Source organism: Misgurnus anguillicaudatus, chromosome 14 (genome assembly GCF_027580225.2).
Source record: "Misgurnus anguillicaudatus chromosome 14, ASM2758022v2, whole genome shotgun sequence".
NCBI lineage: Eukaryota > Metazoa > Chordata > Actinopteri > Cypriniformes > Cobitidae > Misgurnus > Misgurnus anguillicaudatus.
Window position 1 is genome coordinate 34074103 of NC_073350.2, and position 27472 is coordinate 34101574.

Here is a 27472-nt window from a genome sequence, read left to right on the forward strand (position 1 = left end):
GGGTAAATATTGGACAGAACACATGCTGGGTTAAAAATGACCCAATGTTGGGTTGTTGTTATGCATTCATGGGGTATAACCCCGCAGTTAGGTTAAAATATCCCCGTATCGGGCCGATTTTTAACCCAGCACATGATCTGGCCAATATTTACCTATTATGGGTCAAAAATAACCCAGCAATTTTTAGAGTGTAGTTAATGCATTTGCTAACATAAACAATTGCTAGCAATAAACAACCCATATAGAAAAAATATATTTTTAAATAATTTTAAATATATGTGCAGAAATTTATGTTTACAAAAATGTATTTTTCACTAATATATTTTTTGGAAATATATTTTAAAAATAAATATATTTTAAAGCATTTATATTAACATCGCATTGAAAGAAAATGTTGTATGTTACAAACTTGTAAACATAACCGGTTTGAAAATGTTCAAATTAAATACATTTTTAACTGCAAAAATATACTTATAATTTAAAATTTTAGACATACTTATACATTTTATAGTTTATACAAACTTTTATATTTTTACCAGGAAAAATATATATTTTGGTTGAAAAATTAGAAATGTATTTTTTGCCCCTGAAATACATTTTTAAATATATGTTAATATATGAAGGTTAAAACTAAATATATTTTCAAATTCAAAAATATACTTAATTACTCATATACTTTCTACAAAATATATTTAGCATATATTTTAAACTTATTTTAGGTCATTGAAATGTTTTTTTTTCGTATGGGAACACAGGCCTGTGTTTATATTTTATATTTGAACTTTTAAAGTTAGTTGTATATTGTTGCTGCATGTAACCAAAAATATTTAATATTAACTCAGTTTATGTGTGGCTAATTAAAAACCTCAGTTTCCTCTAGTAAGAGGATTAGTTTAAAATACAAATTAAAACTAGTCAATGTATCACTGTCTTCGGAAACGACTTCAGGAAGACGAATTTAATTTCAGTAGCCCTATTTTTACTTCAATGATTCTCCACGGTGTTAAATTAAAACCAAAAGCGCAACTAAACGCATAGAACCCACGCTATATTTACTACTATAGTGAAGGATATTGAATATTAATTACATAAGGTGACGCTCCGCTTTTTGATTGGCTAAAAATAGACGTTGAGTAAGCGTGCGCTAGTCAGATGACGAAGCAACGAATCCTGCTGGCCTCGGGACTCATGAATATTACTGAGGTAACATTCTGAAAGGTTACTAGGCAACGTCTACCTGTTCACATATTCATGAGCCAACCCACAGTCATAGTAGGTTTCGAAACCGTCGCTCAGTGCAGCAATGGCGCGTCAGAGTTACCCGCCTAGTGGCTTCCTCCTATCATATAGATGCGCAGGATTGACCGTGTGTCAAATGGAACAATGTAACGGATTGGAGTTGACAGCCTCAGCTGAGGGGGTTACTGATTAATCTGGGTTCGAGTCTATAACCCATAAGTGCACGCGAACGAGCATATCAGCCTCGGGCTCCGCGCGTGCTTGAATTAAAGAGAATGACAGCGGACCGGCGTTGAAGAGTCCCGTGTCTTCTTTTCAAGGTAAGCGACGGATTTGTTTACCTAGATGCTTTAATTCCCACATCACCGTGTCATATGTGTATGCCTGATCTAACAAAATGCATCTTTTGTGTAATTTCTCATTTACTTTATGTGAGAATAATGTTTAAGCGCTGTGCCATACAGTGATTGAATCAAGATAAAACGTCTGTAAAATATTTAGCACTGTCAAGTTTGATATATTTTTTTAAACAATTCACACAGTTCAAATTAAAACAAATTACTTATTTTTAGCCAAACTTTTCAAACTTACACAAATAACTTTCTTTTCTTCTAATTTAAAAAACCCATCTATGAATTAGTTCTTTAAGACACATAAACCAAAGTAACTTTTAAAATAATTTAAAACAGCTTTAAGCCACTTCAAGAAGGTTTACAGATCATTGAAGAACATTTTTTAAAAAGTTTGGCACACAAATTTGTACTTCTTTTTGCCCTGAAGTAACAACTACATTTACCATATTGTTTCTATTGGTTTAAAGTTATAAACAAGTGGAAAATAAGTAGAATAGCCTAATCTTTTAAACTTACAGGCGAGAGGTGTTCATGCGAAGCGTTTTAATTTACGTCGTCCCATGCTGGGCTGGATTTGATCGGACTACTAAGTAGGGGTTTTGTTTCAGTGCGGAGGTAATGAGCAAATTGTTGTTGGCCCGTATCCTGTTTGCCTTCTGCCATGCTAAAAGACGTTTCTGGGTGGTTGTTTCTCAAAAAAAATCGCTAAGAAAAGACTTTTACATGTTTAAAACTAGGTGTTACGTCATAGTCAGTATATCTGAAGTTTTACGTCATATGGGAGTCAGAGTGCTACCGGAGAATCGTACGATGTTTTTCATTGAAACTCAGAGCCGGTTTGTACATTTATCCAAAGTTACTGTCCATTGTGAAGTATCCTATCTATCTATCTATCTATCTATCTATCTATCTATCTATCTATCTATCTATCTATCTATCTATCTATCTATCTATCTATCTAAGTATATGAACATGCACTAATTTATTGCACTTATTACACTTTATTTATTGCTTTATACTTTCTGTAGGTAACAAGTGTCAACTCGACCTTATCAAACGTGGGGGTTCCTGTGAGTTGTAACACTACCCTGGCTCCAGAGACCTTTAAATACATTTCAAAAACCTATTTGCCACGTGGTGTAAAGTGAGAAGCTTTCAGCCCCCCAACCGCCCCGAGCTGGTCAGAAAGTTTAGCCAAGTGCCTTCCAGAGACTCAAGAGTGGGACATTCTGTCAGGATCTCCAAAGCCATTTTTCTAATTTCTTTGATTAGAAATTTCATATTTTTAGAGAGCAGCACATTTGCTGTGAAGAATAATCCGGATCGTCTTTTCTCTGCGCGGACTAACATGTGGCTTTCTGTTGTTACGTCCTAAAAGCAAAAAGTGCTTTGAATGGAGAGCATAATTTGCATGCTACCCAAGTTCAGGCAGGATCTCACGCAAGCCTGGAGACGGCGTGCGCACCTGCCTCTCCTCCTTAACCTATAGATGCTCTGCACAAATTCATTTAGTGGCAGCTACCATCTTTAATGGGATAAATTATCTCCAGAGATCAGGTGAATCAACACTGAACGAAAACCTCGAACGCGTATTCGTTTCTTCTTAATTGACACCTTACATCTTAAGGCCTCCGCATGGTACTCTGGTCGAAAGATCAAGACAAACTGCACGACATGTCCACTGGGACGGAAAGGATAGAGATGAAGAAGGAAGGGGCGCCGCCGGCGTACCACCAATCCAACGGGTCGGTCCATCCAGTGATACTGCCCGACAACAATGAGCAGGTGCCCCAGAACGGGGAGTACGAACTCACCGAGATGACCTCGCTGCCGGACCAAGACGATCAACAGAACGAGCGGCCGGACATCCTCGACTGTCGGGCCAATGCCAAGGGCCAGAGAGAAGAAGATGCACTCCTGGAGAACGCCAGCCAAAGCAACGAGAGCGATGACATTAGCACGGACCAAAGCCCGGTGCCGCCGGTTCCACTAAAGGAAACGTCCTTTTCTATTGGACTCCAGGTTTTGTTCCCTTTCCTGCTGGCAGGGTTTGGGACGGTTGCAGCCGGCATGGTTCTGGACATGGTACAGGTGAGTAAAAAAACACATGCTGAATAAACAATCAAGCTTACTGCAAAGTATCAGCTTTATTTCAGACATTAATAAGACTTTGAGATATTAAAATTATGAAAAATTTAAAGATGCATTAGGTGTGAAGATTTCCACTTTAATACATTACAAAATAATAATTTCTGTTTTTATAAAATTTCATTTGGCAGATGCATAAGAGGGCTTAATAAGAACTTCATAACAAAATATTACTTTTCATCTTGTCTGCTGGAAAGAAGCTTAAAGTTTAAATGTCAACATGCTTTAGTAAAAGTCATCGTGACCTTTATTAAGACTGTTGCATCTTTGTGATGCCATTGGTTACTGTTTTACAAATGTCTGTACACCGAGAACAAAACCTATTCTAGCTTCTCAAATGTGCTCTATGCTATCAATCTGGACTTTTAAGGGTTTCATTTGCCCATGTGGAGATCTGAAAATGTAAAATGTGTGTTGAGACCTAGTGGGTGTAGGTGAAAAAATACTGCTTAAACTAAAAACCTGGAGGACAGAAAGAGCTAAATCAATAGATGGATATCCTGCATGTGTGTGTTTTTGTTGTCAGTCTGTTTAAAAAGTCAACAGCAAATAGACAGGTTTGGCTCGAAATCTACGTATTGAGTTTACTCAAACAAAAAACTAATATATTGAAATATATTTAAAACAAACATTTATATATCAGATTTCTGTATGAGTAAATTTAGATTTAAAACCTTATAGCTTTCAGTGTGTTATACCATATTTAATTCATACTTCAAAATACCAACACAATATCATGCCAATTTGTATATATTTTATAAGGCAGCTAATATTAATTGGTACATGTTTGTACGGTTTGCTTTCGCCCCGTGACGTTGGGGTTAGTAATAAGCATACATATTTGTATGATTCACTAGCCAATTTGGCTTCACTTACGATTCACTTACTTTAAGAAAAGTGTTTAACACTGTAAAAAATATGCAGCCTTTTTGTCAAATCAACATATTTGTATGCTACTTTAACTTGAAAAATCAAGTTAACCAGTTCAACTGGTTTTTATAAGTTATGTCAAACATTCACAGGTCAAAACTTAGTAAAATAGTATGTTGAATTGACTTGCAAAACCAAGTTGTTTTCACTTCATTTTTTACAGTGTTCTTGCCGTAATACGATGCTGATTAAAGCTTTGATAGATGACATTTTGTTTCACAGATTGTAATCAACTTTACAGTAAACAACAGGTAATGTAAGAGTCTTAGCAGAAGTCAAATCACTTTCGGAAAATGTTTAGCACAGTAATCTTCAACATAGTGCCCATGGGCACCAGGTTGCCAGCACATTGTCTGCGAGTTGCCCGCCAAATCACATTCTATTAATATTTATTTATTACATATGTTTATATCAGCTTGGCTTCTTTTATGTATATTAACATTTAAAACAATGATAAAACATATCAACAAGTAAACTAAAATCAAGTAAGTTTTGAATAGACTATATAAAAAAGTAGCCCTCCAGATTGTTTTATTTATTGTGGTAGGCCTTGCTCACAGAAAGGTTTGAGACCCTTGGTTTAGCTGATTGTTTTAGGAAAATAACTTTCTGTACTATAATTCAATACCGCTGCTAAATCGGGTAAAGGGCAGACATGCAGACAGACATATGACTTTCCATTGTATCATGGGTAGATGCAGAAACGTCAGCATGCACAGAATGATTCCTACTGTGTGATTGTTTAAATTACAGGAGGGACGTTGCCAATTTTGCAAAAGAGATTAAAGTATTAATTCTTTAAATATTGTGTTGTAGAATCAGCTTTGTGGCACACCTTTAAAGTCTTAACAAGCGTGGAAACTTGTTTTTCAAGAGGCTTGGTCATTTTGTCCTTTACTCGGCTGATGTGGTATTCATTGTCCTAGAAAAGCTCTGTTCAGACCAGATCTGAAAGTCATCTAAACTATTTTTGCGCTCAGGAAGACATACCGAGCATTAAGACTTGACAGGAAGCCATTGAAGGTCTGCCACATCAAGACTGTCATCTCATTCAGACAGACCAGAGGAACCTGTCCTCTATAACCCTCCAACAGCTCTGTGTAGTTCATATCAACTCGTATCATAGGGATATTTTCATTTTGTATTGTATGTGCGGTTGACTGATTTCAGCTGATAACGCATTAACAAGACTTCCTGTGGAAAAACTGTGGTCTGTTACTGGAGGTGAAAAGGGCTGATGGACAAAAAGTGCCTACAGTCGGAATAAACGCCTTGGTGTGCACGCCCCCTAACTGTGCTGGCACACCTTTTAAAATGCGTTTAGGTAAAGTTTAGCACGCGAGCCGATCACCACTGCAGGTTCTCCGGTGTTAAAACACAACCCTGGTCGATAGTGCGTCTCTGAATTCCTCTTTGACCTTATATGCTGAGCCTTGGAGACCAAGGTGCTGGAACCGAGCGTTGCCAGCCAACATTACACAATCCTGCAATCCGAGCCCCCCCCTCCGATCGCATGCCTGCACCGCTGTGCGTCGAGTTCGCAGAACCCCGAGAGGCACATGGAGGCACTAGCCAGGACTGCACTGTTCCCTGAAGACAACATCGTACTGGGAAGGGAGATACAGAGAGAGAGAGAGAGAGTCAAAGGAAACCGAAGACAAAGTGGCAAAGCGCCAGCTCTCAATTGATGTTCGTCCTTTTTTTAAAAGTGGCCCCTGAGCTGCCAAAAACTCAAGGGAAAAGAAACGGCCTTTAAACCGGCTCACCGAAAGCTGCACAGCTAGCGCTTAAACTCTTTAACTAGTGCCTTTGCTGCTATTTGTACAGTTGTACAAATGGTATTGTAGAATAATTGTTTCACGTCCAAAATGTACAGTAGCTTGAGCTCAAACATACAATGTAATGTTTCGATAAATTGCTTGATGGCTGGTTGAGCATTGTGTTAGCACGCATACTATTAAAATGCATTATACCACGGGTCTGTTGAATGCTGTATTCTGATTGGCTGAGAAATGTTCTGTGGGTATGCATTAATTTCTGATAACCGCACACCTAACTTGTCAAATGTCTTAAAAGTAGGCACCAGAGCAATGTCTGTGGTAACCGTGGTATAAGAGGAATAATTGACTCCTGTCCTTTGAATTATTTGAAAATAATGCACAGTTTTGTGGTGGAACATTGCACCTTGGGTGTGCATTATTTTCTTATAATTCAATGGCCCGTCGTCAATTATTCCTTACTTGTAAGTTGCTTTGGATAAATGCATCTGCAAAATGCATGAATGTAAAAGGAGATATTTTATGGGGAACCAACGTACTGTACAAAAGTCTAAAAAGAAAAAACGAAACATCGACCCACATCACCTTTAAGTTAGCAGCATCACTTTATTTACCGCTGCCTCTGTGTGCTGACGGGTTGATTTAGCTCATCTGCGTCAGGCCTGTAATTGCTGTGCAGCAGTGAGAATGAGTCTAAAGATAAGCACTCCTTTTTCGTATTGATCTACTCAGCCGGTTACTGCATTGCATCTACACTGCAGCCTAATGGGAAAAAACAGACTGCCAGTTACTAGAGTCATCAACTTCTCAAAACATTACAAGATTGACTGTTTGAAGAAAGTTCAGATGGTGGTGAGAGTAAGACTGAAACTATTTGGTGTTCCTGTATAGCTCAGTGGTAGAGCATCGCGTTAGTAGTGCAAAAGGTAATGAATCAAAAAATGGGTACCTTGTCTGCCAAATGCATAAATGTAAAATCGTAAATGAAACTGGCCTTAATTTAACACTGGCAGTCTACTAATGGCACTTTTTCATTGCATAGTACCCTACTGTTTGGTTGGGGTCAAGTCGGGTAAGCTCACCTCACTTTGGCTTGGTTAGCTTTTCCATCGAGTTTAGTAACACTGGGAGGGATTATAGGCGTGTCATTATATTTGCACTGCGTACTGCTGTGACATCATACAAGTGAGAGCGTTGATGTAAATTCCCATACATTCGTTTATTATTCAGTCCGCCACAAAATTAAAATTGACCAACACAAATAGATGTTTGTACATCACTATCTCTGTTTCATATAAAACAGTTTCTGTACAAACACCAGTGGCGTCGGTGGACGCGCTCCGCTGAGCCTTATTTACAGTAAGTTGCATTTAAGCATATATGCGGACGTGTGCGTGGCGAATGTGCCGCCAGAAACTGGAAGTATGGAAAAAAACTGTTATTGTGTTTCTGATTCTCAACCTGTGGATGTTTTTCATCGCTAATAGAGAGTTTGGGAACTTACAGTAAAGCACAGATGACAACAGGTTTACTCGAGACAGCGCAAGCTAGCATGAAGGTAAAGCTAATCTTTTACATTATAGCTGTGACGCTGGTACTGACGATTCTCTTAGACCAATCAGTGATCTACAGTGTTTTCGCTTCACGTTTTGGTATTAGCTCTGGTCGCTTGGAACCCCGACCGAGGTGGTACTAAAAAGTATCGGGTACTACTTAGTGCACCCAGTGGAAAAGCTCCCAAAAGTAAGCTGACCCAAACCAACCATGGGGTCTATGGAATGGAAAAGCACCATGAGAGACAGTCCTTTGGAGAAATAAAACTAGACACAATGAGACAGTCTGGATTACATAGCTTTTATCATTCTTAAGAGTCTTGAGAGAATTAAATACATTTATACAGAAATCCTTTTCTTAGGAAGAGAAGTCTAATGTTGCCTACACACCAAATGCAAAGCATTATGTTCCTCGCTCTAGATTACTCGTTGGATTTAACTTCATGTCATGCAAATTTTTATAAGAGCCCTATAAGAACATGCATGGTGTCCTAAACAAAACACAAAATGTTTACTTAATGCCATCGCATTTCTTAGACAAACATTAGAAATATTAAAAAGAGCACATACATATACATTTATGTACATGTATGTATAACATCCACTGTACAGTATAGAGGAATCCATTTTCCAGAAGATAAGACTATCAGACTGCAGCTCATGATTAAAGAAAGTGCTGGTAACTGTCTCATGAAAGATCCACCTTCTTGGTCAATCCAATCGCTAGCTTGACTTCAGCCAATTTTAAGTGTAAATTAAAACTTATTCTTAATTTTTTTCTCTGCAGCATTGGACTGTGTTTACGGAGGTTACTGAGGTCTTCATCCTTGTTCCTGCTCTTCTGGGTCTCAAAGGGAACTTGGAGATGACCCTTGCGTCCAGACTGTCTACCGCGGTAAGCTGTGTAGTAAAACACTAAACTACTGCTGTTTAATACCTCACTGATCCATTTATTCAAGAAACATTTTAATATTTAGGATTTATGACTTAAACACCTAACCCTCAATGCAAACCCTACAGTATGCGCAAAAATAACAGCGGCCAGTATGATCATAGTTAATATGCACTTTTATAAATTAAGTGTTTTTCACAGCGATGCAGAAGAAAGGTTTTTCAGATGCTAAACGTTTATTCATGGAACAGTTCAGTCAAAAATGGCATCATAAAGACTGTATTAAGAGTATGGATCCTTAATAAATCAAATAATAAATTTATTAAAGAATACAAATACTCCCCTCATACAGCAAACACAAGTTTTTCTCTAAGCATGTTATCATTAAACATGTAATCTTGTGGTTGTGACCCATTGTACCACTGTTCACAAGAATGTCCGGCTGTGTCCCACAAACCTGGTACATTTGATTCCAGCTGAACCATTGTGAACAAAAGAGTGCTGGAATAGCAAGGATACTGGAAATTATATGTTTACTATTGAAGCAAAAAGTGCTGTGCTCTCCCATATGTCATAAGATTGAGATTTATATATATGTATATATTCATCTGGAAGCTTTTCATTGATGTATAGATTATAAAGTTGTCCACATGAAGTCCTTAGCAACACTTATTACTAATGATACACACATTTTTAATATATTTACAAAATATCTTAACGGAACATGATCTTTACTGAATATTCTAATGATTTTTGCCATAAAAATATCTATAACTTTGACGCACAATGTATTTTTGGCTGTTGCTACAAATAAACCTGTGCTGGTTTTGTGGTCACATATACGTCTATAGATGCTTTCCCCACTAGTTTCCTGTACTTCTGCATTTCAAACCCAGATGTGTGAAAAGAGTGAAAGGTGATGGTCAAAACTATCAGTCATATAAAAGTATGCAAGGACACGCAATGTTTAAGTTACAAGTCCTGCCCAAGAATATTGGCACCCTTGGTAAATATGATTAAATAAGGCTGTGAAAATTCATCTGCATTGTTAATCCTTTTGATTTTTGATTTTAAAAATTCACAAAAATGTAGCCATTCATCGGATAATACGAATTTAAAACGAAGGGGAAATATCATTATGAAATTAATGTTTTTCTCAAATACTCGTTGGACACAATTATTGGCACCCCTATAGAAATTCTTATGAGTAAAATATCTCTGAAGTATATTCCAATTCATATTCACAATTTGAGCACTCCAGCATGATTATAAACATAAAATCATTTATATCTGGCTTCCTGTTTCACGGAAATATAAAGAAAAGGGGAAACAAAGCCCAAATTCCCTTAATCATCCATCACATTTCTGATGTGCAGCAAAAGCTAATTGAGCTTCACAAATTAATGAAGTGGCTTTAAGAAAAGAGGTGGAGCAGTGAAAAGTGTTTACTAACCTCATCAGGCATTATAGGAGAAAATTTAGACCTGTTAAACTGGCAAATAGATGTTTCAAAAAGTATTGAATAAAAGTGTGGCAATAATTGTGGCCAATGTGTATTAGAGAAAAACATTTATTTCATAACAATATTTCCCCCCATTTTAAATTCTTATTATCCAATAAAAGGATATATTTTTGTGATTTTAAATAAAAGATCAAAAGGATAAACAATGCAGATGAATTTTCACAGCCTTATTTGATTATATTTACCAAGGGTGCCAATATTCATGGGCAGGACCGTATTTACTTAGGAGCTAACTTGTTTTGCTTTATTTGTGCCATGGTTACCATGCTGTAGCTCATCTTGTGCTGGGAAAAATTTCGACTTTAATTGAAAGAGGGGTCATACAGAGCCTTGGTGTTTGGCTCTCTTGAATTGGGCCACATACAGTACAGTAGAAACCGCAAAGCACCCTAGCATTGTGATGGCACATTTTGCATTAACAAGCACCATTCACATTTTTGTAAAAGCGTACTTAATACCCATACTTATTTACGATTTTAAGTTAAACCCACACACACAAATCATCCAGATTTTTACTGGAATTCAATCCAATGAATTCCAGGGCAGTAAGGTGATGGGAAGTGTTGACCCTGCAGCCCAGAGTCTTCTGTTAGCTATAAATCTACACACGGAGATAAAGACGCTTTATGCTTTTTCACAAAGACCCTGCTAATTATCAGCAGATTAAAAAGCAATGTCGGTTTCTAATGCTTTTTACAAAAAATGAAATAATTTCTTTCTTACGATGTGTTTTGTCTGGGTCAGTGGCTTTGTGGAGAGATTACCAAGCAAGCAATCAGCATAATTTCACCACCTCGGTTAACTAGACCTGATATATATACATGTATATATACATGTTTTTGCCAAAATAACTTGTGAGATGTCTGATTTTCCATCATGTAAGCAAAGTCAACAAGCTGTTTGCTTTCATTTTTTATTTTTTTATTCATTTATTATAAATTTGGGTTATGTTTAGAAATCTATTACATTTTTACTGATTTTGCCCTTGTATTAGCCAAGACGTCTATGATGTGTTTAGACGGCTATTGGATGTCTTTAAATGCTAAATTGCTTGCTGGGTATAAACTTAACTGAGTATAAAATGATTTGAAAAACTTTTCGGTGTTGCATTTCTTATTGAAATAGAAAGGCGAGGTTAGACATATCAGGGCTTGTTGTTGTTTTTTTATAAATAGCCATTAACCTTTCGTTTAAAACACAGCACCAAGCTATGATGTGTCACATGCTATTGGTGGCAGGTGGCATTATGGGGAGGCACGTTCTCATTCTAGAGGACATTTTAATGGACGTAAATGGAGCAGGAGGTGATGTCATAAGTAATTTCGGTCCACGAAAAGACTTTGAGTATATTTGAGATAATATTCATGTGCAGTAGGTTTATTTTGTTGATATTTAGGACTACACTTGGACTAAAACTTAAACTTAAAGGGGCGATTTCCTGGACAGGGATTAGACTAGTCCTAGAATTGAACACTTTTAAGAGCTCTCCAAACTGAAAACAACTTGCACTGACATATCTTAAAATGCATCAGTGTCCTTTGTTTTACCTCAAAATGCACACAGGTTATATTTTTAGTAACGCATGTTTGTTAAAACTAGTTATATATCCTAATTAAACTAAGGGCTAGTCTTGGATTAAGCTAATCCTGGTCCGGGAAACCGCCCCAAAAAGTGCAATTAAAAAATCTCTGTTTAAAACAAAACTGCAGGTTACTTTACGTACTTAACTTTATGTGTGTTGAAGTCATATGATTGCGAAATTGTACCTGCCAGCTCATATTATAAATCATTTTTCAGCATTGCATTTGCAGCGGGTTTGGACCCAGGGAACTCACATACGGTTAAAACTTATACTGTATACCTTGTAATGCACTGTAAGTCGCTTTGTATAAAAGTCAAATGCATAAATATATATAAATATAAATTTAGCATTGTGAATCAGGGTAAGCTAAGAAGAGAGACTGATATTTTATACACTTACTTGTGTACTTTGTTTAATTTTTATCAACAAAGACGCTGATTGTATCTTTAAAGGTTAAAATAATTTGTAAATTGTGACTTTCTTTAAAAAAAAATATTTTGTTTGGGTCTTAATATTCCAAAACATGAACTAGTTAATAACGAATGAAAGCTTTTATTTGCCTTCACAATGGCTGGAAGGTGACACAAAGTGTTCCTGTAATATAAAGTCATTTGTGACTCATTGTGTGAGTTCTTTAAATATACATCCTGTAATCCCCCCATGACAACTTGTTTGTCAAAATGTAACAGTAAAGTGAGCTTGGATCTTGTTTCTACACTACAATGCAAAGCACTTAATCCTTGGCAGTTTTATCTGTACACTACCCGTGGACCAAAAACCAGATTAGACACTACGTGTCCCCGCTCTCTCCCTGCCAGGGGTTGCCTGCGTGTCTGCTTCAGAAATGCCGACTTTATCGCGTAGCAGATGTGCTCTGTGCGTGGTCTCTGCCTTGTTTTGCGTCGAATGACCTGCCCGGGGCTTATCGTCGTGGCCTGGACGCATACTTATCAGCGAGCTGCATACTTTGACAACAGAGGTAGCTGCTGTTTTGAGCCAGCGATGTTTTTCCCCTTACACAGTGTGTGTGAAGGCTATACACGGCAGGACACAATGCGGATGAATTGCAGTGACCGCTGGAGTGGGGTCACCTTAGCGAATGACAGGCAGCTGGCACGGCCTCAAAAGTTCCTTCCTTTGGCCTCATGGAGCCCCTGTATGCACACACATTTGATTTGCTTACCCCCCTCCTTTAAAAGTCTTTCCTGCATACTGCTTTATCCTGTTGTGCAGGATATTTCTAATATGGTCATGTTGCTAATTTGTTGTCGCTGTTTGAGACAAAACAGAAATCAGATTGCAGGAAAGGAAGCTTTGTCCTTGTAAACAGAGGAAATTAATATGGATTTAATTTTGCACATACGGTGTCGAAGTTTTTTATTTGTGCAAATTTCTAAACAGACAAAAAACGATGTAATTTTACCCACACTTACCTTGAAGATAGCCTAAAAAATTCCCACTGTCGCATATCAAACAGCTGATGATCAGGAAAACTGCATCAGAACTCAAACTTTGTGATTCTTTTAAATAAGGTCACAATGACAACAAAATTGCAATTTGTACGCTCTGCACTTCTAGGATTTCACAACATAATTTGAAACAAAAAGTAAAAAGCAACACTATCAGCATCATTCTAAGTAATCAAATATTATCAGAATATATACATTTTGTATTGGTGCACCCCTAGGCCTTACTCATATTTAGGAGGCTGTTTACACCTGGTATTATGATGCGTTTTTGGTAGATCAGATCACAAGTGGACGATGCTGAAGACAGGTGTAAACAGGGTGTAAAACGTTTTGAGCTCGTTCACTTTCGACTACATTCAAAAGTAGTCGAAAACGCATTCGACCGGATTGCTTTAGTGGTGTATAGGCGGTAAGTAGGCGAATAGGCGTAGAGTTGGCAGTGTTTTGTGAAACAACAAGATTGACCTAACGTGTAATTTATCAAGCACAATGTTTTTGCAACAGACATGACTTCTAGCGTGAACACACGGTGTACAACGCTATTTTAGGCTTTCATTGATAAAACTGAAACAGCTGCTGTCCGCCTCTTTCATTTTTGTTTCATTTTGCAAGCATGTGAAAGTTGCACAAGCTTATTTTATCTATTGCTGTGAAATATCAGAGAAAGCTCTTACATATACATGTACAAAACTCTGTGCAGCACGTTTACTAACAACATTAGCAGCGGACACTGACATAATATTAGTTTGCGTCATTTTAAACCCGTCATTTCTCCCGCTCGTGTTTAAACAACACCAGAGGGACTGAGTACCAAGCGGACAAATGAGACGGATTAAAATACCAGATGTAAATGTGTCTCTCTTGTCTTGTCCACTACTGATCCAGTTGATCAAAGCACATCATAACATCCAGGTATACACAGCCTCTAGAGGTCAACGACTTTAATAGATTTTGGGATAGATTTAGTAACTGTACGTTCACATCGCCACCGGCGAGAGCGTCAAAGTGTCCGGAAGTCATTAATTTTCAATGACAGCTAGTGGCAAGCAGCGGCGCGGAGCATCATGTACGGTGTGAGCATCGAGGAGAGTTGAAATCAGCTCAACTTTATGGTAATGAGCTATATCGCGGTTCGGCGACAACCAATCGGAAGGCGGAAACCTGCTTAAGAGGATTCCAGGGAATGCATTCGAGCAACAGAGCGTCCACTACACTTTTTGTCTATAGTGTCATAGACATGGCAGCCAGAGCTTTTATTGACGCTCTCGCCGGTGATGGGGTGAACGCACAGTAACAGCTTGTGCCAGCGCAAACCATCTTTTTGGGTTAAATAACGACTGTTGGGATTTACTAAGACGTGCAGTGGATAAATAGTGCTGTAAAGGTGTGGTCTAGTTATTTTTGCGAGTGACCTTAATTCTGAGAGTTTCCCTTTCAGATGCAAAATGTATGAGAGGAGATTATTTAAATGATTCACGCAATGCGATTTACTAATGTTTGCTCCTGTGATTTTACTGATATTTGCGCCATAATTTAATACAGAAAAAAGCATGTCTTAAATCATTTTGCGCTTGTAATGGCTGCAATTGTAGCTGATAATAGGATGCTTGGCAGAGACAGTACAAGGCAGAGGATTTTTTCCACACGTAAGAGTAAGAGCATATTATTCAAAAATATTGTTTGCCAAGCCATGTTATTTTTTATTTGAGTCACAGAAGTCGTCACACAATGCCAGATGTTTCAAAACTTCTTGTAAACCTTCAATTTTTGTCCTCCGGTTCTTTTCAGTGTACTCTGGCTTTGTTAGCATGGATTGCACACCCTTAATTTTCATCTGCCATGTCCGTGGTGCTGAACTCAAGCACATCAGGCGGTAGTAGGTCACACGCACCTCATCAGCTCTGCTTAGCAGATTGCATTGATCATTATTAGCTTTTGCACATGTGTTATTTACTTTGCAGCTTTTAAATAAATAACCTGCAGATATTACAACTCTTATCTGCACTTTTTTTGTAAATCTGGGCCTTTACATGGAAAAGCTATAAATCATTCATGCAGAGATGTGTATTTCAGTTTTTGATGCAGTTAAGTGGTGGAGTTAACAGGAAGCTCAGATGTGGTACAACTCTATTGAAACACAATGAAAGACTACAGTGAGGTGGACTGAATTCGTAAGAGGGGCCGCTGGGGGTCGAGATGCATTCAGTGCACGCACACCGGCTATTCTACTTCCTGTCTCATTCAGTTCCTTTACACTTCTGTCTTTAAAACTGCTAAATTCAAAAGTTTATATTTGAGAGTTTTTTCAGTAAATTCAGCAAAACTATAGAATAAGACAAATGTGAATTATGTTGTGATTATAAACTAATATAATTTAAAACTATGTTATATTTTTATATTTAGAGAAAAGTTTACATGTACAGTATTCTGGACTCTTATGTTCTAATTTTCAAGTCATTCATTTAAAAAATAATAATAAATTTAAGTTTTAAACTAAGAGAAATCAGTATGTTTGCACTATTGCAAACATTAAACCACCTTCAAATATAAAGATTTTTAACCCCTTAAAGTTCAAATATGCCATGAGGAACACTTGCATTATTTGACAGAAAACTTCATGACATACAACAACTCAAAAACAAAAAGCTAAACATGTCACATATCTTTGGAAAGCTGATTCCAATGATTTAAAACCCTTATGTCCTTTTAGGCGTTTTTAACCTTTTTCAGGAATGCTAAACATTTTAGTCAAGTAACCTTAAACCTTTGAATGACAGTGTGTGCATGACCTTAAATCTTAAAGAGTTAATAAAACTCCAATTGTGTTGAAATAGTATCTTTAGTGTAGTTAACATTCTTACGCCTCTCCCTTTTCACTTGATAAAAGTCAGGTAATGTTGACCCGGTTGAGCGGGTCCAGGTCAGGCAGGGCCTCACATGTGACACACGGTCCCTCTGTAGGGCCGGATCCACTCGACATGAGAGATGAGATAAGTAGCGAGAGCAAGATGAGATGCATCTGTTCAGCTCATCAAACACTCTTTTGTCTTGTGAACTGATCGCTGTTTGTTCTAGTCTGCCCGCAATATACATAGATATCCAGCCTGCAGTGTACGTTTCATTGTGTTGTGCTCATGAACAAGCGTTGTTTTATGATTCTTAAAGCTATGGTGTATTATTTTTTATGTTTATATAAAATATATGAGCTGAACTGTAAACAGTTTGTCAACTGAATTTTCCAGAATGTTGCTCTGGTGATGTAGAAACAGGCCAACATTTTAACCTCTCGCTTAACCATTGACGTGAGTTAAAGGTGAGGTTTTCGCAGAAGTAGGAGTGTTGGGAAACCTGTTTGAAAATTATACATTTTAAATTTTGGCATTGTTTCAAGTAAAATAACATTGAAAACACGCTTAACTTCTGCATTGTGACATGGGACGTACGAAACAGGAATTTACTTTAGGTTGAGATTTAAATTGATCATGTTATTTTATATTTGTTGTTATACATTGTGCATTATAATCAAATAAACAATGGTAACACTTTAAAATTGCGTAGATGGATTGTCACTCATTTTTATTGTGTTGGACTGTATTTTTATGTATTTTCATGTTTTTTATTTTTTTTATTCTTGTAATGTATTTATAATGTGGCATTATAGCGCTTTGGGTTTTAGAAAAGTGCATTATAAATAAAATGTATTATTATTATTACTTTACAATAAGGTTGTATTTGTTAACATTAGTTATTGCATTAGCTAACATTGAACAATATGTCTAAAGCATTTATGAAACTCAGTCAATGGTAAAGCCAGCATTCAGTAATACATTTTAAAAACTAAAAGTTATAACATGAAATTAATAAATGCTAACATGTTGGTTCACGTTAGCTAATGCATTTATCAATGTTACCTATAAATACAAAATATAACCTAATTGTAGTTTTACCCAAACCACAAATTATCAAAAATGAATGACCAGAATAATGTTGTTTTTGCCACACGTGCCATTGGTAGAGAATAAAGTTTAATTTTAATGTCAAACTACCACTGCAAATAATGTCCACTAATAAATCACGCACAATTAACATTTCTTGAAAAAAAAACAATAAGGTTGTCAGGAAGTATTTATGTCTTACAAAATATACAAAAATAAAATATCAGTGATGTCCTGCTCATTCAGAGGAAAGTGTGCAGTGGTCGAGCTATAATGGGAACATTTTGTAAATTGACTTCCTGTGTTTCCCCCCTCACCAGGCTAATATCGGACAAATGGACTCGGCAAAGGATATGTGGAAAATGATCATGGGAAACCTCGCACTTATACAGGTTGGAGACCTAAAAATATCAATCCTGTTATTGAACTCTTATTTTAATTCAATGGCCTTTGCCTTTTCTATATCACTTGCTAGAATAAACAATTATTAAGTCTAGCACTGTAAAAAATGATCTGCTGCCTTAAAAACTATTATTTATCTGTGACAAGTGATAAGTTACTTCAACTTATAAAATAAAGTTGACTTTTTTTAGTTGTATAGTTGTATCAACTCATGTCTAGTGGACATTACCCCAATACTCTTATGTTGACACTAATGATGAAAGAGAACAAAGTGACTCTGACATGAACAGGTCGTAAGACTTTGAACTTTAAGGTGTTTGAGTTCACGGTAACCCTTCTGCCCTTAGGTTCAGGCCACTGTGGTCGGCTTCCTGGCGTCCATCGCCGCAGTCATTTTCGGCTGGATACCAGAGGGCAACTTTATAATTGGACACGCCGTCCTGCTCTGCGCCAGCAGCGTAGCCACCGCGTTCATCGCTTCCCTTCTGCTAGGTGAGAAAGCACATTATATGTCACTCAGTCTGTAAAAAATAAACAGCTAGTTAATTTTTGTGATTTATTGTTTTGTACATTAAATCATCCTAGAGGATGTAAAGCACATTCTGTGAAAATTAAGTCTTGATATCTTTAATATTGACTGAATATAATATAGTCCCTCCAGAAAAACGCGATTGTGCGATATATTGCATAATCAGCCAAAGTCCGCATATTTATGCGGGGCTGCATTTTTTCCAAATACGACGCACTTTCGCCGCATTAATTATGTATTTCCACGCACAAAATATGCGGGGCTTACATGATTTCATAATCTCCGCATTTTCGTAGCAAAAAGTCACATATATATTAGCAGAAAGTTGAAAAATGTTGCATTTACTTCCCAAAAGCGCAGCCGTGTCCTCTATTGCCATGGGAACGTTATGAAGTGACATGATTATGTGACGTGAACATCATTGCAGCTTTTGCAAGTATTTGCAAGTTCCGAAATTTTCGCAAAAATTCCCGCAATTCCATCGCATAAATTGCGTAAATATACCACATATTCCATCGCATTTTTTAAGAAAACGTGCCGCAAAATCGAGGATTTTTGCCCGCAACAATCACAAAAAAACTCTGCGTTTTTCTGGAAGGACTGAATAATGTCAAAGAATGAAATCAATGTAAAATCAAGGATTGAAATTAAACTTTGATGCTCCTAAACTCAGAATTAGATTGAGACTTTAGACTGGATTTCACAGACAGGTTCACATATGTGAGCTTGTATCATTTATTTGAATGAAAATAACACAGACCACTTATTCGTAAAATGTTGTGTAAATAACATGCTTAGATTTTTACCAAGGCCTTTTTTATAAAACATTGCAACAGGTTGTGCTAATCACGTAATAATCTGTTTCTGCAATATTATGAAAATATATGTTTTGTACGTTAAAAAACCCAACACGTTTAACTAACGACTGCATGTTGCAGTCTCTACTTTTTTGTTAAAAATTAACACAAAGTGGCTATTAAGAGAGTACATAAGAATTTACTACAATTTACAAAAGTAAGCTAAAAAAATGTATTAAACTGCCATGGTTTTGTGGGAAGCATGCAAAGACAAGTTCTTAGTCGCCATGAAACGGAAACGGAAGCAGCGATTGTCTTATTTTCCCTGTCATGACATATATCCAGGTGAAACGGCTTCTGAAATGAGAAAAAATGTGGGACGGGACTTCATTTCATCCAATGAGAACTGAATAGATTGTTGGATGTTGAGTTATGTGGCTAATTGCTAATTGTTGCAATTCCCGGGAAAAAAATAGCACAATATTCATTAAAGAGCACCAATTATCCGATTCAGGATTTTACATTTCCTTCTTTGTTGTGTAAGTGTAGTTTTAAAAGTGGAAGAAAGTCATGTAGAAACAATACATAAAAAAACTGACATAAAAGTACATCCTAATGCAAACCCCAAATCTAACTTTAACCCCAAGCGACAATGATTTGAAAATAGGAAAAACAATGAGAAAACAAGACATAAAATGACACGAGGAGTCCGTGGGAGTGACACGGAAAAAAGCTGAATTCTGTGACGTGATCAAATTTTCCATGACTATAACACGGATTTCCATGAGATCTTGTTAACAGTATGCAAAAGGTACATTTACAAAAGTAAACGGTGACATGAGTTTTTGCCTCCAAAGTGAATCTTTTTTCTATGCTTTAACTAGCGATTGCAATAAAGAGAAAAACTTACGAACTGCTGAGAATATTTTCACAGTTAAAAATAAAGTATGTTTGTTTAAGTATGATAATGCTTAACTGAACCTGGAAAACTCGTTTCAACATTTAAGTGCTCGTATATCCACCAAACAGGAGGTGACAAAGTCCAAGAATCCCTCGTCTATGTATTGTTTGGGACCAAACACATCTCCTGTGTTCATTCTAGCATTTCAACACTAATACGGGAAATCATTCCTCTACTGTTTCTTCCAGGTCTTATCATGATTGGTGTTATCATTGCATCCAGGAAGGTGGGCATCAATCCAGACAACGTGGCCACCCCCATTGCTGCCAGTTTAGGTGATCTGATCACGCTGACTCTGTTGGCTGGCATCAGCACAGGCCTGTATAAGGAACTGGGTGAGTGGATGTTTTGGATATTTTAGTGGTTAAATATATAAGCCGGAAACATAAAGGTTGTAGTTTCAAACCGTCCGGTGGGTAATGTATAAACATTATCGGGTGGTTTCCCTGACAGGGATTAGACTAGTCCTAGACTAAAATAAATGTAAGAGCTGAAAACAACTTGCACTGACATACTGTATCTTAAAATACATGAGGGCACTGTTTTGCCTCAAAATGCACACACGTTATGTTTTTAGTAGGGCATGTTTGTTATATATCCTAATTAAACTAAGCCCTAGTTCTGGCTTAAGCTAATCTCTGTCAGGGAAACCACCCCCAAGTGTTTACTACTGTATATGTGAATGTTTATTTTAGTTTATGGCTACTTTCTGCTTAGATGTCTAAGATTACTTTACAAGTGAACGGCCATAAATTCATTTAAAGACAAGTATTAACTAACACAATCTTTATAGACATACAAACTTCCCATAACCTTTTCGATCTCACCCAGCTATTAAACTTTATTACTCATCGTACAACTTCCACTTGAGGTTTTTTCCACTTGTTTTGCTCAATTGGAAACCCCCTCACGACACCTTCATTCATGAATTTACCGTACATAAAGTGTGCATATATACTGTACACCTCCTGTTTTATTAGTATAGTATAGTATTTCTTCAGCACTCGTGTATTCAGTCATTTGTAAATGTAAAAGGATTCTTTTGCCATACAGGTTTGGATTAACATGAGGAAGGGTAAAGGATTACTGATTTTTAACACCATGGTCTCTGTGGTATTTTGTCATAGTGTCAGTGACCTTTTGTGCCAGTGAGCGTTATCATGTGGTATCTGTTTACCTTTGAATCTCAGGAGTAATACGTTACATCAGATCGTATCCCCCGATTCACCATGCTGAGTCATGTTTGAACAGGTTGAGGCTTGTGTACGCCACCTGATTCCTATATATGCATCACATCTGATGCATACTGCACACTTAATTGGAAACACTTCAGCAGATCTGAAGTCGTCCTCTGATTGGTTAAATTCTACAGGACGTCTGGAAACAAAGCTGATTGATTGATTGATTGTATGAAGAAGCTGTTGTGTTTACATCAAGAACAATGAGAATTCATTAAGATCGACTAAATGCCGTATTCTTAAAGGGGTCATATGATGCGATTTTATGTTTTCCTTTATTTTTGGAGTGTTAAAAGCTGTTTGTGCATTTAGAAGATCTGTAAGGTTGCAAAGATTAAAGTCTCAAACACAAAGAGATATTCTTTCTAAAAGTGAAGCATTCCTAAAACGCCTCTGCCTCCACATATCTACGTCACTGTGTGGGAAGATTTGCATTACCACCCAAAAGTATACGCAAAGAAACAAGGTGTAACTTTTATTCTTGCTATAGTATTGTTGACGCCATGTCGTGGAGATGCTGTGCTTTGGGTGCTGATATTCCAAATATGGTAAGGGGCGTCACATTTCCGTCACACGCTTAAGATATTTGGCCACTGGATGACTGTCCAATCAGAGCATACCGCACTTTTCAAAACAATGAGCTTTGTACAAATTGCCACATTTTAGAAAGGCGGGGCATAGAGACGCAACAATAATGTACAGTATGTGGAAAACATAGACTGTAAAAAAAGATGGATGACGCCCGTTCGCTCTCTTCCATTGGTGAAAAGTGAATAAACCATAAAATATAGTTCCTCTTTTAAATCCACTTAGAAAAGCGCTACGGTTTATTTTGTACCACCAAACTTGCTCGTATAACTATTCGTCTTAAATAGGAAAAACGTTGATGTGTTTGGTCACTTCTAACTTTATCTCTAAATGGTACCATTGAATGAATGGGGCTAAGCTAAATGCTATCGAAGTGTCGCAGCGCGCTCCAGCGCTTACGTGCACGCACACAGATGATAGAGGGATGTATCAACAATTCTTTGTTAAGGTAATAACATATTTTAATATTGAAAATGAGTAGACTATTCCTTTAAACCATGTAAACACATTGCATTACACCAAAAACACCAAACAATGTTATTTTTAGCAACATCATAGGACCCCTTTAACTCGAGTTATCTCGTCAATGAAGAGAAACGCTTCCCTGCCAATGACAAGTTTTGCGGCAATCCATATTTCTGCTATTATCCACTAGGTGTCTCTCTTACCCAACTTATAAAACACTAAAGCATCCACTGATCCAAAAACAGTAAATACTCAGTGTACAGTATGTTTGGATCATCGTTCTGAATCTGATCTCTAACAAAAGTCATTTACAAAAATGCAATTATCTCAGCTTTTTGCTTAAAAGGTGCTATTTTGGAAGAAACCTATCCATATTTGAGAGGTGATAAAAATACAACAAATGAAGATAGGATGAAACAGGTCTGTTCTTCTTTAATTTGATATTTTGTATGTTTATATATTTTAAAAGGAAGATTTTCTGGAAGGCATTAAAATTTTGTGAAAATCATAAAAATCCTGCTGGCTGGCAACTTTTTTACGCTGTTGGGGAAAGAGTTAAACGTATGAAAGGTTCAAAGCAAGAACTCATAAACTGTTGAGACGTTCATTAAAACATACCTGGTACTGTGGGGATATTTTCACGCCTAAATATGAAGTGGCACAACACTAAACATGATTGGTTGCTTAACCTGTCAGTCATATGGCCTCTTGAGCGGTCCTTGGCCATTCAAAGCAGCCCCAATTCCCAGACCTTCTTCCTATGTGAGACTAATTCCTGTGTGTTACTTTGGTGAAGACTGCTTATTCATTGGACTCCACAGTCTCCCCCTTTAGGTCCTGTGTCAAATAACACAAATAACCCTTGTAGTCCCTTCCTGAATCCACACTCCAGTAATATGTTTCTTTAGAGAAGTTGGCATTATATTCTCTAATCACATACAAAATATACTGTAGTATACATCAGTATTGTAGGATAAACATGTGAGATATATTTAAAAAACCGTTATGGTAAAGAATAATCGCATGTTTATGTCTTATCACACCTCACACATCCAAGCATTCGAGTTTGCCAAAATAAAAATAGTGAGTGCAAATAACAATAAAAAGAATGTGAAGAATTCTTGTGATTTCCTAACTAACTTGGTTTTCTAGATGGTTTTGTAACCGTTTCAACTCGATTCTTTTGTATGTCTCATGACAACTGCATACCAAGAATGATGTTACATAATAAATGGATTGGGTACATTTCTTTTCTGACAGAATACAACGACTATGCCAACCCATTGGTTTGTGCGTTCTTCGTTGCTCTGACTCCCATCTGGGTCCTGATCGCCCGGCGAACACCATCCACACGGGAAGTGCTTTATTCGGGATGGGAGCCTGTTATTATCGCCATGGCGATCAGCAGGTAACAGAGCTCTGTTTAAAATAAAGATGCTCCATTTCATCAGCAGCCTACAGAGGCAGACAGCATTCTTATATTATGCATTTACTTTTATTCTTTGATCCAAAGCAACTTATGTTGCATTCAAGCTATACATTTTTATCAGTATTATGTGTTCCCTGGGGATCAAACCCATGACCTTTGTGTTACGTTGTACTTTTGAAACAGTGTTGGAGGACTCATTCTGGATAAGACCGTGTCCAACCCAAACTTCGCCGGGATGGCAGTTTTCACTCCAGTAATCAATGGTGAGTTATATCACCTGTTTCAGTATTACTTTAGTGTTCTCACTCCCCCCCAAAAAAATCCTATAATCCATGGTAATGTTCTAAAACATTAGAAAACAATCTAGAAATTATAGTAAATTCTAAAGTATACTACAGTATTTTTTCGTGTGGGTAGTCAACACTAAGGTGCATCACAAGAAGGGTTTGTTTCATTCATTCATTTGTTTTGCTTCAGGTGTGGGTGGAAATTTGGTGGCGGTACAAGCTAGTCGAATCTCCACTTACCTGCACATGAACGCCCTGCCCATAGCAGAGCCCAGCCCTACTCCACGAAAATGTCCCACGCCATGGAGCACATTCTTCGGGTCAGGTAAGTGGAAATAGTGTTCTGAGTAAAAGAAAAATGCTTTGAACACACCCATGTGCTCTATTATTAGCAATGATGTCAGTTTATTTACACTAGCCCGTATTGTGTACACTGATGTGGTGGTGTATTTTTTATCAGGTGTGAATTCACGTTCTGCCAGAGTGCTCTTCCTATTGGTCGCTCCTGGTCACCTGGTCTTCCTGTACACCATTAACTCTATGCAGGGTGGACACACCACACTCACCTACGTCTTCATCGCATTTTACCTGGCCGCAGCTCTGCTCCAGGTATGGCTGAGCATTTATCTGTGTTGTCACAGCTCAATGTGTGCCTACTGTAGTATGGACGTAATGTAAATGTGAATTTCATTGATGTAGAATTAACACAGGAGAAGAATAGCCTGGGTCATTTCACTCCAAAAAATAAAAATAATAAAATAATTTTGCCTTAAACTGCAATACTTTTATGTTAAAATAAATAAAAAATCGGTTATTGAGCAAGTACAGAAAGATATAGTCTTTGAAACGGTCTCCTTACCGTACCATGATTCACAACGGTAAAAAAGATGTTCCAGTTGTTTCAAGATATTTTGTGTGAGGCTCAGGCAGTCTACAGCAGTGTTCAAAATAATACTAATATAAAGAACTAGAAAGCAAAAGAATAAAAAACTATTTTAAAGATAAGACAGAAGTAAAATAAAATAAAATAATAAAAATACAAAAATTAAATTAAATTAAATTAAATTAAATTAAATTAAATTAAATTAAAAATAAACTAAAATAAATAAAACAAAACATAAAATAATATCAAATAAAATAAAATAAAAATACAATACAATAAAAAATAAAATCAAATAAAAAATCAAATAAAATAATGTAAAATAATATAAATTCAAATAAAATAAAAATACAATAAAATAAAAAATACAATAAGAAATAAAACAAAATAAAATAAAATAAAAAATGCAATAAAAATAAAACAAAAAATAAAATAAAATAAAAATACAATACAATAGAAAAATACAGTTAAAAATAAAATAAAATAATAACAAATTAAATAAAAATTTAAGTAAAATATAAAATAAAACAAAATAAAGAGATATTAACTAGTATGTGATGTTATTCATATGCTGAAATATATGCTGTTATGATGTATAAGTTGAGCTGTCGGGTCAGATTTTTCTTAACAAATGTAAAGTACATAAAGTAAACCTGCAATTTCATGTTTTAAACAGAGATGGCGATAGAGAGGCAAAAGATACGCATTGCAGTTTTATGGAAATTTCAACAGGTCTTTTTCTGGATCATTTAGGATTTTTATAGTATTTTAAGACACAGCACACCTCTTTAATCCATACCAAATTCGCATGATTGTTTATCTGTTGTAAGATTTTAGATATTAGTTCATCTTTCTTTTCTTTTGTCTATTTTTTATTTTACTTTTAACCCAAAAGCTAGAAGTATAGTTAATTTTTTTTTATGCGAACGTGCACAGCTTAATGCACAGCCTCGCCAAGCAAACTTTATGTGACTCGAATGCATAAATAGGTGTTGGACGCATGCAATACCTCTCCTGACATACAGGGGTCTGTAATGAGCAGTTAAGGAGGTTTATGGGGTGACGCCACGAGTTAAAACTCTTTGTACACTTTCATGGTGCAGTTATCAACGACTTTCTGTGAATCGACACCCACAGGGCACGGTTGCCACATGGATAAATTAATTACTGCTAGAAAATAAAAAAAGTTGTCAACCTCGAAGTATCCCTCAATAAAGCTACATTGACGCATCCTCTTTCTCTCTGTGTAGGTAATAATCCTGCTCTACCTGGCAGACTGGATGGTGAACTGGATGTGGCGTCGAGGGATGGATCCGGATAACTTCTCCATTCCTTATTTGACCGCTTTAGGAGACCTGCTGGGTACAGGCTTCCTGGCCCTGTGTTTCCACATCCTGTGGCTCATTGGAGATCGGGATGCAGATGTGGGCGATTAATCCACAGCGCTTCCCTTTGACTCTGTCCGAGCGACACAAACGTCTTTATTTATAATGACACATAGAAAAATAATATCTATATTGTTATGGCTACCATGATTATATTGATGCTTTAGAATTGAGCTGTAATTACGTTGTTTTTAGCCAACGGGAGAACGAGAATCCTCATTATTTTTCAATGGGGATGTTCGGCCCGATTTATAGCCGGTCGCGTTGACTGCATGTAAAGTTGACATCAACCTAAACTTGAAGTTTGTCATGAGAGGCAAAAAACAAACACAGAATGCTTAATCACCAAGTGCTACAAAATTGTTTAGTGATATAAAGTGGAAAGTTTTTGATGAAGGCAACTAAAAATACAAAAAAAATAATTCTGGACCATTGCATAGTGACCTGATAAAGTGTTTTTAAATCATTCAGACTTGACATGGTGGTTCGTCTTCTCGAAACTGATAAAAAGAATGAAGACAAGTCTAAGCAAATTATCAGACGCTTAATCTAAACAGGGACCTTTTACGGTAAAACACTGCATGTACAGTAGATTACTGTAATATGATGGGATCGTCCTGTATGTTTAACAGATAACACTGCATTTTTAGCCTCAGAATTTGCTTCTATAGTTTTGTCCCTGGCCACAAAGAAAGAAAGTAACCAAAAGCGTACTTGTTTTCTTCAAAATCCCCGAAATCTTCAACTCGTGCAATTTGTTGAAAAGGTCTTGGGTTGTTTACTCTCGCCACTTTAAAGGATTAGTCCATTTTCTTAAAAAAAATCTAGATGGTTTGCTCACCACCATGTCATCCAGGGTGTTGATGTCTTTCTTTGTTCAGTCGAGAGGAAATTGTTTTTTGAGTAAAACATTCCAGGATTTTTCTCATTTTAATGGACCCCAACACGTAACAGTTTAATATTGCAGTTTTGATGGAGTTTCAAAGGACTTTGGGCGATCCCAAACGAGGCATGGGGGTCTTATCTAGCGAAACAACTTCTCGTCTATCTCCGGTCCTGTGGCACGCCAGCGCAACCTCACGTAATTACGTAATGCCTAGAAAGGACACG

At 36.8% G+C, this 27472-nt stretch overlaps 1 protein-coding gene across 1 annotated transcript; it reads left to right on the plus strand.

Annotated features, from left to right (window-relative positions):
• The first annotated feature begins 1299 nt into the window (after positions 1-1299).
• slc41a1 (solute carrier family 41 member 1) lies at positions 1300-26828 on the plus strand. The gene is made up of 11 exons (XM_055183845.2): positions 1300-1559; positions 2621-3683; positions 8789-8896; positions 17722-17793; positions 18151-18295; positions 20279-20425; positions 23642-23789; positions 23994-24073; positions 24288-24422; positions 24558-24706; positions 26228-26828. The coding sequence occupies exons 2-11, from the start codon at positions 3228-3230 to the stop codon at positions 26411-26413; spliced, it is 1626 nt and encodes a 541-aa protein (XP_055039820.1). The 5' UTR covers positions 1300-1559; positions 2621-3227; the 3' UTR covers positions 26414-26828.
• Positions 26829-27472: the final 644 nt, after the last annotated feature.